The sequence below is a fragment of the Halichoerus grypus genome, chromosome 11, assembly GCF_964656455.1.
Source record: "Halichoerus grypus chromosome 11, mHalGry1.hap1.1, whole genome shotgun sequence".
NCBI classification, from domain to species: domain Eukaryota; kingdom Metazoa; phylum Chordata; class Mammalia; order Carnivora; family Phocidae; genus Halichoerus; species Halichoerus grypus.
Genome location: NC_135722.1, coordinates 7,954,658 through 7,968,183, shown reverse-complemented (window position 1 = coordinate 7,968,183; position 13,526 = coordinate 7,954,658). Strand labels below are relative to the sequence as shown.

The following is a 13,526-nucleotide window of genomic DNA, read 5'->3' as shown; positions in this document are numbered from 1 at the left end:
GTCGGCTTTGTGTTCCCTGCACCATGGCCTGTACAGCTGAGGGCTGGCCAGACCCAGGTCCTCCAAAGGCGTGGCTGGGCTGGGCAGGGGTCACCTACCTGACCCAGGCTGATGGGCCGGGAGAGGGAGGGAGCCTGCAGCCTGAGGGGCAAGGAGGCCAGAAAAGTCTGTTTCCACCCCAGTCCCCTCCTCACTTGAAAAATGTCTACTCTCTCCTCAAAACCTGCTTCAAATGTCACCTCCTTTATGAAGCCGTTCATCTCCAGGTCAGGGAGCCATGTCCCCCCTCCGGGGTCCTGTGGCACCGTGATTATGGGTCTCTTATGCCTGTTCCCCTTGCCGGGTTGGGATTTCTGGAAACCCTGTTCCCCTGTCATCCTTCCCAACCTGGCATTCTGGGCCAGGGGTTAGTCCAGGGCCGTGGAGGAGTTGGCCTGTGACTGAGGAGCCCCCACCTCCCCACCAGGTGTGGATTTGGCCAGATAGTTGGGCTGCCCCCACATAGTCTGCCTGGTGGCCCTGAGGGCCCCTTCTCTGGCTGCCCCTAAAGCTGCAGTCACTGCCTGCTGCTGCCACGGCCTTGGTAGGGCTGTCATCTGTCCTGTGGCTGGGAGTCATTTATCAGAGGGTCTCTCTCCTGTCCATGTACCCGGACATCACAGCTCCTTGGAGTTCCTGGGGCCTACCACTGATCCTGCCTTGAAACTCTTCACTTGGGATGCTCCTGGGCACCAGGCCTTCAGGGCCTCCCAAGAGAGGGCATCTGAGACTGAGAATCAGCTTGAAGCTGAACAGTCACTCTTTGTTGAAAGGAAAATTGCTAACGTTTGTAGGGCACTTTATTGTGTGTGCCAGCCTCCGTTTTGAGCATTTACAAATACTGACCTCCTTAATGCTCAGAACAGCACTCCGAGGTGATAATTAATCATCCCTTTTCTGTAAGTAGGGACTGGGAGGCTGGAGAGCTTGATAACACATCTGCGCCCCCTACTGGTAGGGGGTGGTCAGCCTTAGAGCCCAGGCTTAAAGCCACCCACTGTGAGGGCTGAAGACCCCAGGCCAGAGGATTTTTGGAGAGATCAGGGTTTAAAGAAGTGGGTGGGCACACAGAGGGGAGCAGCTCCAAGACCTGCCACAGCCCCGGCTGCTCAGGCTGTGGGGGAGTGCTGGCTCGCGTTCCATGCTGGGATGGCCACGGGGGTAAGGGCCAAGGGATCGGGCGGGAGTAGGGGCAGGAGGTGCCCCGGCATGACTTTCCAGAACTGGGTCCCAACCCTACCTCAGCCAGTTTCAGCTTGTTTCAGTGGATCGCTCACCCCTTTGTCCCGCGGGGCCGCCTCCCTCAGGAGTGCTGAGCCCATGGGCCAGGCTGTCCCCAGGGGCGGGGAGTTGAGGGCCCTTCCGATCCGTAGTGGGCCTGGGAGATGCTGGGAGATTAACGTGGCGCCTGTCCGGAGAGGTGAGCCGGCAGATGTCCAGGCCAGGGCCGTGCCGCTGGCCACACTGGATGGCCGGCGGGGCAGTACCAGGACTCCAGTCTGAGACTCCAGGCCGGACCCAACGGCGACCCGTCTCGGGCTCCTCTGCCCCTCACCTGCCGAGACCGGCCGGAATTGGGGGGCTGGGCGGCCGCAGGTAAGGGGCTGCGGGGCACGGCGCCGGCGGCGAGGGCGCGGTACGGAGGGAGGCGCGGCGCTGGAGGGGTTAAGCTTGGAAGGAGGGGGGCTTCTGGCGGCGGGAGGGGGGTCCCAGCCCCGGCGGCCGCCCGCTCCGCCCCTGCCGCCGCCGCCGCCTCCGCGGCCCAGCCGGCACCGGCGAGGCCGCGCGGGAGCCCGGGCCGCAGCCGCAGCCGCAGCCGCAGCCGCAGCGGGGCCGACAGTGAGTGCGGGGCTGACGCGGGAGGGAGTGCGGGGCGCGGGCGGGACTCCCTGGCAGGGAGGGGTGCGCAGGGGGCGACCGGCCGGGCGGGGCGCTCACCTCCCCGCGCGTGGGCGCCTCCGGGAGCCGTGCGGCCGCGCGTCCCGCCGCCCGCACGCTCCCAGGCGTCAGCGTTGAAGACTCTCGGGAGGCGGTGGGAGCGAACGGCGGGTGTGCAGTGTGTCTGGGTGGCGGGCGCTGCGCGGTGGCCCGGCGGCCTGGGTGTGTGGACGGGAGTGTGTGCACACGTGCGCGTGGACCTCGGGGGTGCCTCGGCCCGGCGCGCACGCCCCCGGGGGTCCGGGTGTGCCCGCGAGTCTGGGGAGTGTGCAGGTGGAGTGTGTGCGTGCAGCCTGGGCAGCGGGGCGGGCGGGAGCCGCAGGGCGGAGCGTGGGCGCGCGGGTCTTTGTGCCCGCGTGTGTGCGCGTGGACGCCGCCGCCCGCTGTCCCCGGGGGGTGCTGACGGCTGTCCGGGAGGATGCTGCCCCGGGGCCGGCCCTGGTCGCTCCCGCCCCGTTTCTTCCCGGAACCGGGCACCCTCCCCACCCCCCAGCCCGGCCTCGCCTCTGCGCGGCGACCGGGGCCCGCCCCTGGGTTCCTCGAAAGCCCGGCGGGGCGCTGGGAGACCCAGGACGCTCCCCGCCCGGCCCCTCGCGGGTCGCGGCAGAGCGGGGAGAGGCGGGAGCGGGGGAGAGAAGCGCGAAGATGCTGCCGCAGCCGCAGCGGAGGAGCCGGGACCCGCCATCCCCGTCCCCGCCCTGCGCGGTTCGGCCTCTCCTCCCGCTTCCCCTTCGCGCGCCTCAGCGCCCCCTCAGCCTCCTGCTTGGAAGCCGGTTCCTCACGCCCCCTCCAGGCCCCCGGCGTTTTCTCGCTCGCCCTGCCGGTCCCTCAGCAAGCTCAGTCTCTCTTTCCCCCTTCCACTCTCCTTCCTTTCCCTTCCCGGTGCCCTCTTCTCTTCTCCTGTCCTGGAGTCCCCGGACAGGGACTGAGGGTCGGGCAATGGAGGTAAGGGGGAGGGCCGAAGTCGGGGGACGGGGTGTGCCCTGGTACCAAGTGTCCTGGCAGAGGGATGTGAAGAGAGGACATCTATGGGCTATAGGGCTGGGGGCTCCAAGGACCTTTGGGTGTATGGGGATTGGAGGAGGAGGGTGGAGGGGTGGCAGGCTAAGTTATTGATCCCAGCATCCCTGGTTCTACCCACAGTGACCGCAGCCCCCCAGGAGCCCCCTGCCCGGCCTCCCCAGGCGGGCAGCGGAATCGGCCGGGCCCCTGGGCGCGCCATGCGCAGCACCACCCTACTGGCCCTGCTGGCACTGGTCCTGCTCTACCTGGTGTCTGGTGCCCTGGTGTTCCAGGCCCTGGAGCAGCCCCACGAGCAGCAGGCCCAGAGGGAGCTGGGGGAGGTCCGAGAGAAGTTCCTGAGGGCCCATCCATGCGTGAGCGACCAGGACCTGGGGCTCTTCATCAAGGTGCGTGGGTGGGCAGGAGCCCCTTCAACAGTCGCCGGTGACCCCCCCCAAAAAGTAGCTGCATGCCAGTGGGGCCCTGCGCTGGGTTGCTGCCTCCAGACGGGCACCCGGAGGGCAGGGTGCAGCTGAGGGGTGCAGGGCAGAGGCTGGGATCCAGGTCTCTGTGTTTTCAATATGGCGACCTTGGGGGCATTTGTCTGCCTTGCTTTTCCTGGGCTTGCACTGAGCTCCTGGGCTGTCTCCTTCAGTGTGATGGTGGTTGAGTGAAGGAACGAGTGAAGGAAGAAATGAATACATGGCTGGAGCACATGAAATATGTTACATTTCGCAGGCATAACGCACTGGTTCCGGGTTGCTGGATGAAATCCAGGATGCCTGGATAATTGTGAATTTTAGCCACTAAACAATGAATACTTTTAAAAAATAAATATGTCCCATGCAGTATTTTTAATTACTGAAACTGGCAACCCTACCCTGGTTTCTCTACTTCTTTGGAGTCACAGATGCCTTGGAGATGCCCAAGAACACTGTGAACACTCCCCTACCCCCTGGAAAAATGCACTTACATCCTGGTGGTTTCAGAGGGTGTCAGAGGGACACATTCAGAGGGTTCCAGGATCCCCTAAGCCTGCCACCATGGATACCAGGCTAAGCAGCCCTTCTCCTCAGGACACATGCTTATGATGAAGAGGCCAGAGGAAGGGGTGGGTTCAACTTTGGTTCAGTGACTAAAGAAAGTGCTGGGCTTCAGCCTCCTGGGGGTACTATCAGGTAAGCACCTTCGTTGCTTCTGTGATTTCTGAGTCACTATCATATAAAACCCCAAGGATTAACTTTAATAAATTGATGTTTATTACTTTATTGAAGAGTACCCCTCCTTCCCTGCCTGTTCTTTTGGAGGGAGGAGCCATGGGCATGGAGGCCTCAGTGTTCCAGCTGATTCCCAAGGTGGCAGGACCAGGAGCAGAGATGAGGATGGGGTGGGGCCGGGACACAGGCGGCTTGACATTGGCTCTGACACTTCCAGAATCCCCGTGAGCCTCAGAGAGGCCTGGGCAGGAGAATGTGTCTGGCCAGACCACAGGGCAGAGCAGGGGAGGGAGGGAATCTGACCTATTTTATCTTCACGATGTAAATGCTTTTTTCCTGGATAAAAAAAGAAGAAAAGGAAGGGCAGAAATTAGAAGTGTGGGCGACAGCTGCTTTCTCTTCCACAACTAGGCAGTCCTGCAGTAATTATGCACCTACTATGTGCTGGGTGCTGTGCTAATACACTGTAGGGTAAGCAGGGAAATTGCTATGGGGGTGGAACAGAGGCAGGCTCTACCCTAGAGGCTGTCACTTTGGGATGAGGAGACAGATCCATGGACAGATCACTGTAGGATTCCGTGGAAAGGGAGCTTTCCTTGTTTCCTTCTTTGTTAAACACCTGTTGTATGCTGGGCCCTGAGCTAGGTGCTGGGGGCAAGGAGGGAGATGGGGGGGGGCCTCTGGGAGGAGCAGGTAATTGAAATGAGGCAGGTGAGCCATGTAGAATTTAGAGATGTGTGATTGGTTTGCAAGAGACCTGCAGGCAGAGGAACAGCATGGGCAAAGGCGTGGAAGTTGGAAAGCTCAGAGTGTTTTGCAGAACTCGGATTTAGCAGATGCGTAGTCATTCGAAGCAAAAATTAGAACACACAGGATGACAAGAGATTTTTTTTTCCCCCTAAGTAGTGAATTTATTGGAAAAGTCTTGCAAAATAAAATTTAAATCACCTTAATCATACATTTCACTTCTTGGCTTCATTTAAGAATTACTATTACAGGAAATGGGATCATCTCAGAAAATCTGGGGGTAAGGTCACTGCAACTTGGATTTCAAATGGGGGTCCCAGGAGAGAAGGCTGGGGAAAGGGAGGTGGGGACTAGATTGAAAAGGGGCTGAGATGCTGGGCTGCGAGTTTGGACTCTATGCTGTGACAGCAGGGAGCTATGGAGGATTTGGGGCAGTCACTTTAGGAAGATTAATTTGGAATGGGTCTTGCTAATGAGGATTGCATTCAGAGAGAAAGAATGTGGTTTTGATCTCCCCCACTGCCTTTGTGCCTTGGCTCTGTGCTCCTTGGGGAAGGGCCCCTCTGCCCCCCTCATTATGCTCTGACCTCTGTCACTTAAGGCAGACACTCTCAAAACACAGACTGTGTCTTGAAAGGACTGCAAGGTGGCAAGAGGGGCAGACACATGGCCATTTCATTAATTTAATCCTATTTCTTGAGCACCTACTCTGTAGCACAGGGTTCGGCTTGGACTTCAACAGGGTGGGCGGGGGTTTGCGTGTCTACCAGCCTTCCGATATTGGGTACAAAATTTGATGGTATATGAACCTTCCTGGAGAAAGGGTCCCTAACTTCCATCAGATTTTCTAAGGCAAGGAACTCAAAACTCAGCTTTCCTAGGGCCAATGGGGGTGGTGGGGTCTGTGGAAAGCTGGAAATCACTGGGCATGATCACTCCTTGGACTAACTTAACACACAGGGCTTACTTTAACTCTGCACAACTGTCTGAGGTAGGTGTTAGCATCATCATCCACACCTGATAGAGGCAGAAACTGAGGCACAGAGAGTTAACTTGCCCCAGGGTCACACAGCACCGAGATTTGAACCCAGGCAGTCTGGTCCAGGTCTGTGCTCCTGACCTCTGTAAACTTGAAATCTTTTGTGTGAAATTAAGGGGCAAATAACTAAAATCTTTTTTTTTCTTTTAAGATTTATTGATTTATTGATTTAAAGAAAGAGCGCTCTAGCACACACACTCGCCAAGAGGAGGGTGGTGGGGGAAAGGGGCAGAGGGAGTGGAAGAGAGAGAATCCCAAGCAGACTCCCCCGCTGAGCGTGAGCTCAACCGGGGGCTCAGTCTCAGGACCCTGAGATCCCGACCTGAGCCGAAATCAAGGGTCACACATTTAACCGGCTGAGCCACCCAGACGTCCCAACTAAAATGTTTCTAAAACAATGTGGAGGTCAAACAAAATCGGGCCACCCAATTTGCAATGTCTACTCTGAGGGACAGCCCTCAGGAAGACTGGAGAGAGGGGGAGCACTGGGAAGGGGAGGGAGGATACCACTCTGGAGACTGGAGGGCCAGGGGCTTGGCGGGGACAGTAGGGAAGCGCTGAGGTTCCTCCTTCTGCGCCTTGTCCTGCAGGATGTGGCTGATGCCCTGGGAGGGGGTGCGGACCCTGACATCAACTCAACCAGTAACAGCAACCACTCAGCCTGGGACCTGGGCAGCGCCTTCTTTTTCTCAGGCACCATCATCACCACCATCGGTGGGGGAGGGGACTGGGCACGTGGAGGGGGGCAAGGGGCCGCTGGGCTTTCTCCTGGGGGAAGGTGCAGAGGGAGGAAGTGGGGGCCAGGCAGCCCCTAGACTTCCTGCACGGCCCCTCTGCCCAGGCTACGGCAACGCGGCCCTGCGCACAGATGCCGGGCGCCTCTTCTGCATCTTTTATGCGCTGGTGGGGATCCCGCTGTTCGGGATCCTGCTGGCAGGGGTCGGGGACCGGCTGGGCTCCTCTCTGCGCCGCGGCATCGGTCACATCGAAGCCATCTTCCTGGTGAGCTGCTCCTTGCCCTGCGCGCCCTCGCCTTGAGCTCGGGTTACCCTTCCCTACGTCCCCGCCCCGCACGAGAGCGCGGACCTCGAGGTCGCGGGAGCCTCGCGCACCGGATCCCGGAGGAGGCGGTGTGTGTGGGGGGTGTGACTGGAGGTTTTGGCGACGCCTTGGGTCCTTCTGCCCATTGCCCCTCCCTGCAGAAGTGGCATGTGCCACCGGGGCTGGTGCGAATACTATCGGCGGTGCTCTTCCTTCTGATCGGCTGCCTGCTCTTTGTCCTCACGCCCACGTTCGTGTTCTGCTACGTGGAGGGCTGGAGCAAGCTGGAGGCCATCTACTTCGTCGTAGTGACGCTCACCACGGTGGGCTTCGGGGACTATGTGGCTGGTGAGGCCACCTTTCTTGCGCTGCACTTCCCTATCCACTTTATTCATGCCCAGTGGCCCTGCACTCTTGCGTCTCCCTCCAAATTCCTTGTGGTGTGTGTGCGCTCACAGGCACTTGCTCCAATCCCTACATGCCCTCACGGAATGCACCTTCACGTTTTTGCACGGATGCAACACCTCATGTGCCCTTACATTCTTGCATGCCTGCACCCCGATGCATGCTCACACATAGATTAAGTGCACCCCTCACACGTGTCACATTCTTATATATGTGCACCCCTCCCATATGCTCACATTTTTGCGCGTGAGCACACTCACGTGCATATTTTTATCGGCACACCTTCAAGTCATGCACACTCATCTAGCATGCATTCACACACACTCTAGCACACATCCTTTGATTGCCCTGGGGAGGCGGATCCTCTCACTGAGCTGAGAAGAGGGGCAATGAACCAGGAGCTCACAGGCTTAAAGCCTGCTCCACAATCAACGTCTTTCTGGCCTCCCCGGTGGTATCCCAGGCGCCAGCCCCAACCAGAGCAATGCAGCCTACCAGCCGCTGGTGTGGTTCTGGATCCTGCTCGGCCTGGCCTACTTCGCCTCAGTACTCACCACCATCGGGAACTGGCTGCGAGTAGTGTCCCGCCGCACTCGGGCAGAGGTAGGCGCCCCTGGGTCAGCGCTGCGCTTTACAGGCTCTACCCTAGCAGCGAGTTGATCAGCCTGCCTCCCTTCCAGAGTGTGGGCTTCTCAAGGCAGGGACGGAATGCCCCCCCCCCCCCCGTGTGCACCTGCCCCGGGGACAAAGGGTTAAACTTGGACCGGTTTGCTGATGACTCCATCTCTGCTCTCATGGATAGGGCTTCGAGATTTAGAGAAAAACAAAACAAAACAAAAAGCAGGAAGCCCAGTTAAATGTGACTTTCAGATAAATAGCAAATAATATTTTAGTGTAAGTATGTCCCAAATGTTGCAGGGGAGGGAGATGCATATATTAAAATTGTATTTGTCGTTTATCTGAAATTCACATTTAACTGGGCGACCTGCGTTGTGTCACCTTACTGGTCGCGCCGGCCGAGGAGCTCGAGAGGGGCGCAAAGGTCTCCAGGGGGCACAGGAAGGATAGCTGAAATAAAACCGGGGCTTTCTAGAAAAGCTCCTAGAGAAGAGGACTCTTAGGTTCGGAGGAGAGGAGAGTGTGTGGCTGGTTGATGAGCCTTTCCCGGCTCTGGCGGGCTGAGACCGGAGGACCAGGAGGAAAAGGGAGGACGTGCCTGATTGGCGAAGGGGTAGGTTCCCGGGGTGGCCGAGGCGGTCGAGGACCCGCGGCCGAGGACTGCCTTTACTCCTCGCGCAGATGGGCGGCCTCACGGCGCAGGCCGCCAGCTGGACCGGCACGGTGACGGCGCGGGTGACCCAGCGAGTCGGGCCCACGGCACCACCGCCGCTGGAGAAGGAGCGGCCACTCCTGCCTCCGCCGTCGTGTCCGGCGCAGCCCGCCGGCAGGCCCCCGTCCCCGCTCCCCGTGAAGGCCGAGCCGCCCTCCCCGTCCTCCCCGCCCACGGCCTCGGCGCTGGATTACCCCAGCGAGAACCTGGCCTTCATCGACGAGTCCTCTGACACGCAGAGCGAGCGCGGCTGCGCGCTGCCCCGCGCGCCACGGGGTCGCCGCCGGCCCCCTAACCCTCCCCGGAAGCCCGCGCGGCCGCGGGGCCCCGGGCGCCCGCGGGAAAAAGGCGTGCCGGTGTAGGGGCGGGACCCCGGGCCCGGGCCTCTCAAAGGGTTTCGTTCTTGCGCCCTCCCCGGCATGCTCTGCTTGTTCGACCAAAGAGGCCTCTCGACCGGACCGAGGCCTGCGGAGGAGGCTACGGGTTGCCACCCCCGCTCCTGGCCCTCTCCTCACTTTATCCATTTGCAGACCCCCCCCCACCCCCCCAAGGCTTTCTGTCTCGCTGTCCCGGCCGGGCCCGTCCCTCACCACACCTCACGACTGTGCCTCAAAAGCCTGCATCAATAAACGGAAACAGTTTGCACCGCTGCGGGCGTGCGCGCTCCGGGGACGCGAGCGGGTGTGGGAGTGAGTGCTTGCGTCGGGCCACCTCCGGGGCAAGCCAGGCTCCTGTGACCCCCGGGCCGAGCCCCTCCTCCCCACGCCTGCACCGAAAGGGCCACGCTTGGGCTCGTGTCTCTGCCGGGAGGCTACCGGGTAGGGTCCGGAATCGGAATGTGCCAAGGTGTTCTGCGCGGCTCCAACCTCAGCCCAGATATGGGGCGGTGGGGACGGGGGAGAGAGAATGGCATCTAGCGTGGGGGGCTGTAGATTGAACTCTCCCCCGCGAGACCCGCAGCACCATTCGGGAACGGGATCCTGCCCCTCCCCGCTCCTGGAGCGTGACCCCTTGCTCCTCGCCCCGAGGCCTGTGGCGACTGGGTCCGTTGGGGCAGAACCATGGAGGAAAAGCCTTTCAAAGTAAGACCTCTTCCCGGGCCCCTTCCCCCTGGGAGCCCCCAGCCTGGGTCCAGCCTGGATCCCTGGCTATTCTCTCCCTCAGCCTTGGCCCCGGGGCAGCTCCCAACGAGCCCCGAGCCGACGACTCCAGCCTGCTCTTCCTCTCCTTCCCAACTCCCCGCGGCCCTTGGCTTCCCTCGTTGTATGTGGCCCACAGGCGTCTTTGGGCAGCCATGGCTCAGACAAGTCGAGCCCAGACAACGACATCCGGAATCTGTGGACCAGGGCCACGCTGTCGCAGCCGAAGCTGAATGTGCCGCGGTCCAGTGTCGGCGAGGACTCAGACATGGAGGGCAGCGGCATCGGCAGCAAGTCCCGCCGGTGGTACAACCTGAAGGCCGGCCGCGACTCGGACGGTGGTTGGGAAGAATGGGATGACGGAGAGGACAAGGACAGTTTCAGACCGGAGGATCTGGATGAGTCCTCCTTGTTGGAGCTGGAGCTGCGTCGGGCCAGCTCCCTGGGAAGCCGTTTAGGGGAGGACGTCGATTCCAAGACCGACACCGGTCAGTGTGGCCTCACAGGGCTGTGGGTATCCACAGGGCAGGGGGCTGGCCAGGACCTCAGTATCTGTTGCTGTGAAATGGGGGGGGGGGGGAGGGGAGAAGCTGTAGGATCCGTTTCCAGGGTTCCCTTTCCCCGGACCGGCGCCCTCGTTTATCTTTTACGCTTTAAATCAACCAGACATTCTTGGAGCGCCCCCTACCGGGCAGGCGTCGTACAAGGTCCTGCGGCCATGGCACGCCAGGTCCGAGAGACACCTGCGGAAAATGCGCAAAGGCAGCGCCGTAGGACCCGTGCTTTTAATGGAATCACTGGGATGGTTGAGAGGAGGGAGTTATTTCCTTGTGTATGGATTTGCTGTCGTTGAGGAGGTGCCTGTGTTTCATTCACTCAGTTGTTGGCTACAATTTTAAGTACCTACTTCTTGCTGGGCACTGTCTGGGACTCCCCCTCCCCCCCCCCCCCCCCGCCCCTACATCGGGGGATTAAAACGCATAACAATATTGTAATGCCATCTATTGAGCGCTTGCTGTGTGCCAGGCACTGGGCTTCCTTTGCATGATCACCTTAAACTTCACAACCTCCATAAGGGGCTCTATTCTTTTTTTTTTTTTTTTTTTAAAAGATTTTATTTATTTATTTGTTAGAGAGAGAGACAGCAAGAGAGGGAACACAAGCAGGAGGAGTGGGAGAGGGAGAAGCAGGCCTCCCGCTGAGCAGGGAGCCCGATGCGGGGCTCGATCCCAGGACTCTGGGATCATGACCCGAGCCGAAGGCAGACGCTTAACGACTGAGCCACCCAGGCGAAGGGGCTCTATTCTTATTACCCCATTTGACAAATGAAGAACTTGAGGGTCAGAAATTTTCAGTCACTGCTTGTAAGCCTCACCTAATGGGGTAGTCAGAACTGGCACCTTGGTGGGTGGAACAATAAAGCCCAGGGTAGTAACCGACTGTCCCATACTGTTTCCCAATAAGGTAGCACCTGGAGCTGGTCTCTGAAGGCCACTCCCCTGCCACCACAAGCCTGCCCATGTGTTTCGTTTCCTCTGCTCCAGGGAAGACCCAGCGGTCTGCAGATGACTGATCTCTCTTTTTCTCTTCTCCCAGAAATGTCTTCCTCAGAGTCATCGCTTAATATCTCGAAGCACACACCCCATCGAGCCTACTGGATGGAGCAGCAGAACAGGGTTAGCACCCAGAGAAACTGGGGATTTTAGTGGGGTGGAGATGGGCAAGGTGGGGGTTGCAGAGGTGAAGGGGTGAGGGTGGTTTGTAGAGCAGAGGGGCAGGCAGGTTGGTTGGGGGGCCTTGGGGTTAGAGGGGGCAGGTGAGGCATTTCAGCTCAGGGCAGGGCTGGGGTCTCTGGGACATCTGAGCCTCTTGCTGCTTCTCCAGCTGCCACTGCCTCTGATGGAACTCATGGAGAGTGAAGCTCTGGAAATCCTCACCAAAGCCCTCCGGAGTGAGCCCCTTCCCCAGCTCCCACAAGAGACCCTGGGGGATTTTGCAGGGCTTGGGCCTCTGGGAGTGGGGTTTCAGGACGTGTCTGCCTTGTCAGATTCCCTTACCACCCACCAGTATTCCAGGAGCCCTACCAAAAGTAAAAAATTGGGGGACTGGGCACAGGGACACCCAGTGGGGAGAGCATGAGGTGACCCTCAGGGGCCTGGGCGCCAGCCTTAGCACAGCCCCTCTGTAGCTGATGTGGCTTTTCTAAAGCGGTTTCTCCACTCCCCAAAGAGGATGACAGTCTGTGTGTGGACTTGGCCCTCTCCCTCAGTGCTCTGAGGAACCTCTGGACAGTGGATTATTTGGGTGAAAGCCCCCTCATTTGCCCTGCTTATAATATAAGGCAGGGATGCTGGCTAATGGCTTAGAGTGGGTGGTCCAGGAGGTGTCCACAGAGCTGCCTGCTACCACTGTCCTGGTTCAGGCCTGCAACACTCTAACCTTGCCCTCACCCATGCTCCACCTGACTCTCTCATCCTCCTCCACATCCCCCATCTGTTTGGAGTACAGGTGTATGACTTGACCTTTAAAAAAAAAAACTGTCAGGGCCAGCACCTTGGAGATCCAAAGTTTCCCAGACTAACACAGACCCGAGTGCCAAGCGCTCCTGCTACCCCAGATCACCCGCGGTTCCTCAAATCTCAGGTGCAGCACCGCTGCTGGGGAGGCCATGCTCCTGCTCACTGCCCTGAGCCGAGCTATGCCCTCCAGGCTACCGGTCAGGTATTGGCCGGGACCACTTCCTGACCAAGCAGCTGCAGCGATACATCGAGGGGCTCAAGAGGCGCCGGAGCAAGAGGCTGCACCTCTTGGTGCACTGAGAGCACCGCCTCGGGCTCGGGCTCGAGTGACAGACAGCCCGACTCCAGTCCCCGGCCCCTGTCCCGTCCCCAGACCCAAGCCCGACCCTGTCCACGTGGAATTTGAGTCCTAGAGAAATAAAAGACTCTGTGCACGGTCGGTGAGTCAGTGCGTGGCTGCCCGCGTGAGGAGGACGCACATGGCCCCGCCTTTCCCCGTGACCTTCACTCGGTCACCGCAGTGACCTTGAGCGTTCTCCGTCCAGGCCCTATTGGCTCCGCCTTCCCGGGACTCGAAATCCAGGACTTCTTGCATGTTTTATGCCTGCTTCTCCCATCCCGGGTCCAGCAGCTGTGTGGGGATATTGGATCTGCGGTCCAAGTGCCCCGATGGTGTAATCTTGGGGGAAGGGCGAGAAGGTAAAGGGGCAGCGCCTCCCCTCTAGTTTGGGCATGCTAGGCCCCGCCCCTCATGCATATGCAGTTACACTAACCTCTCCGCTCGTCCCGCCCTCTCATTTACATATGTAAGTCTTCTCCCTGCCCCGCAATTGCGGCCACCGAGCCACCTCGCCCACTTCTCTCGCGCACAGCGCGCTCCGCCTCCTTCGTTACGTAAGAGCGCTCTTGGTTCCAACCCCCTCCCGGAGCCTCTCCGCGTCTCCTCTGGCCCCGCCCCCTCGGCCACCGCCTTCACAAGTGCGCCGCTCCGGCTCGGCGGCGGTGGGCGGGACCTTCATGAAGGACCGCCCCCTGGCTTTGCCGGCTCCGCCCCGACTGGTCTGGGCACGCAGGCGCTGCCCGCCCCTCTTGTCTGATTAGCATAGGGCG

At 59.9% G+C, this 13,526-nt stretch overlaps 2 protein-coding genes across 6 annotated transcripts; both read left to right on the top strand.

Moving 5' to 3' along the window:
* Positions 1-83: 83 nt before the first annotated feature.
* KCNK4 (potassium two pore domain channel subfamily K member 4) lies at positions 84-9,407 on the top strand. 4 transcript variants are annotated; one of them, XM_078057848.1, is made up of 8 exons: positions 1,051-1,200; positions 1,480-1,635; positions 3,121-3,386; positions 6,573-6,696; positions 6,824-6,984; positions 7,185-7,371; positions 7,892-8,031; positions 8,728-9,407. In XM_078057848.1, the coding sequence occupies exons 3-8, from the start codon at positions 3,198-3,200 to the stop codon at positions 9,118-9,120; spliced, it is 1,194 nt and encodes a 397-aa protein (XP_077913974.1). In that variant the 5' UTR covers positions 1,051-1,200; positions 1,480-1,635; positions 3,121-3,197; the 3' UTR covers positions 9,121-9,407. The 4 variants fall into 4 exon arrangements, with proteins under 4 accessions (XP_077913973.1, XP_077913974.1, XP_035956248.1 ...); XM_078057847.1 differs by lacking the exon at positions 1,480-1,635 and having other exon boundaries at positions 84-1,200; positions 3,273-3,386; XM_036100355.2 differs by lacking the exons at positions 1,051-1,200; positions 1,480-1,635 and adding an exon at positions 1,788-1,878.
* Positions 9,408-9,541: 134 nt separating this feature from the next.
* CATSPERZ (catsper channel auxiliary subunit zeta) lies at positions 9,542-12,855 on the top strand. Of its 2 annotated transcripts, XM_078057850.1 has the most exons (5): positions 9,542-9,840; positions 10,037-10,385; positions 11,494-11,573; positions 11,782-11,848; positions 12,607-12,855. In XM_078057850.1, the coding sequence occupies exons 1-5, from the start codon at positions 9,820-9,822 to the stop codon at positions 12,714-12,716; spliced, it is 627 nt and encodes a 208-aa protein (XP_077913976.1). In that variant the 5' UTR covers positions 9,542-9,819; the 3' UTR covers positions 12,717-12,855. The 2 variants fall into 2 exon arrangements, with proteins under 2 accessions (XP_077913976.1, XP_077913975.1); XM_078057849.1 differs by having other exon boundaries at positions 11,782-12,855.
* Positions 12,856-13,526: the final 671 nt, after the last annotated feature.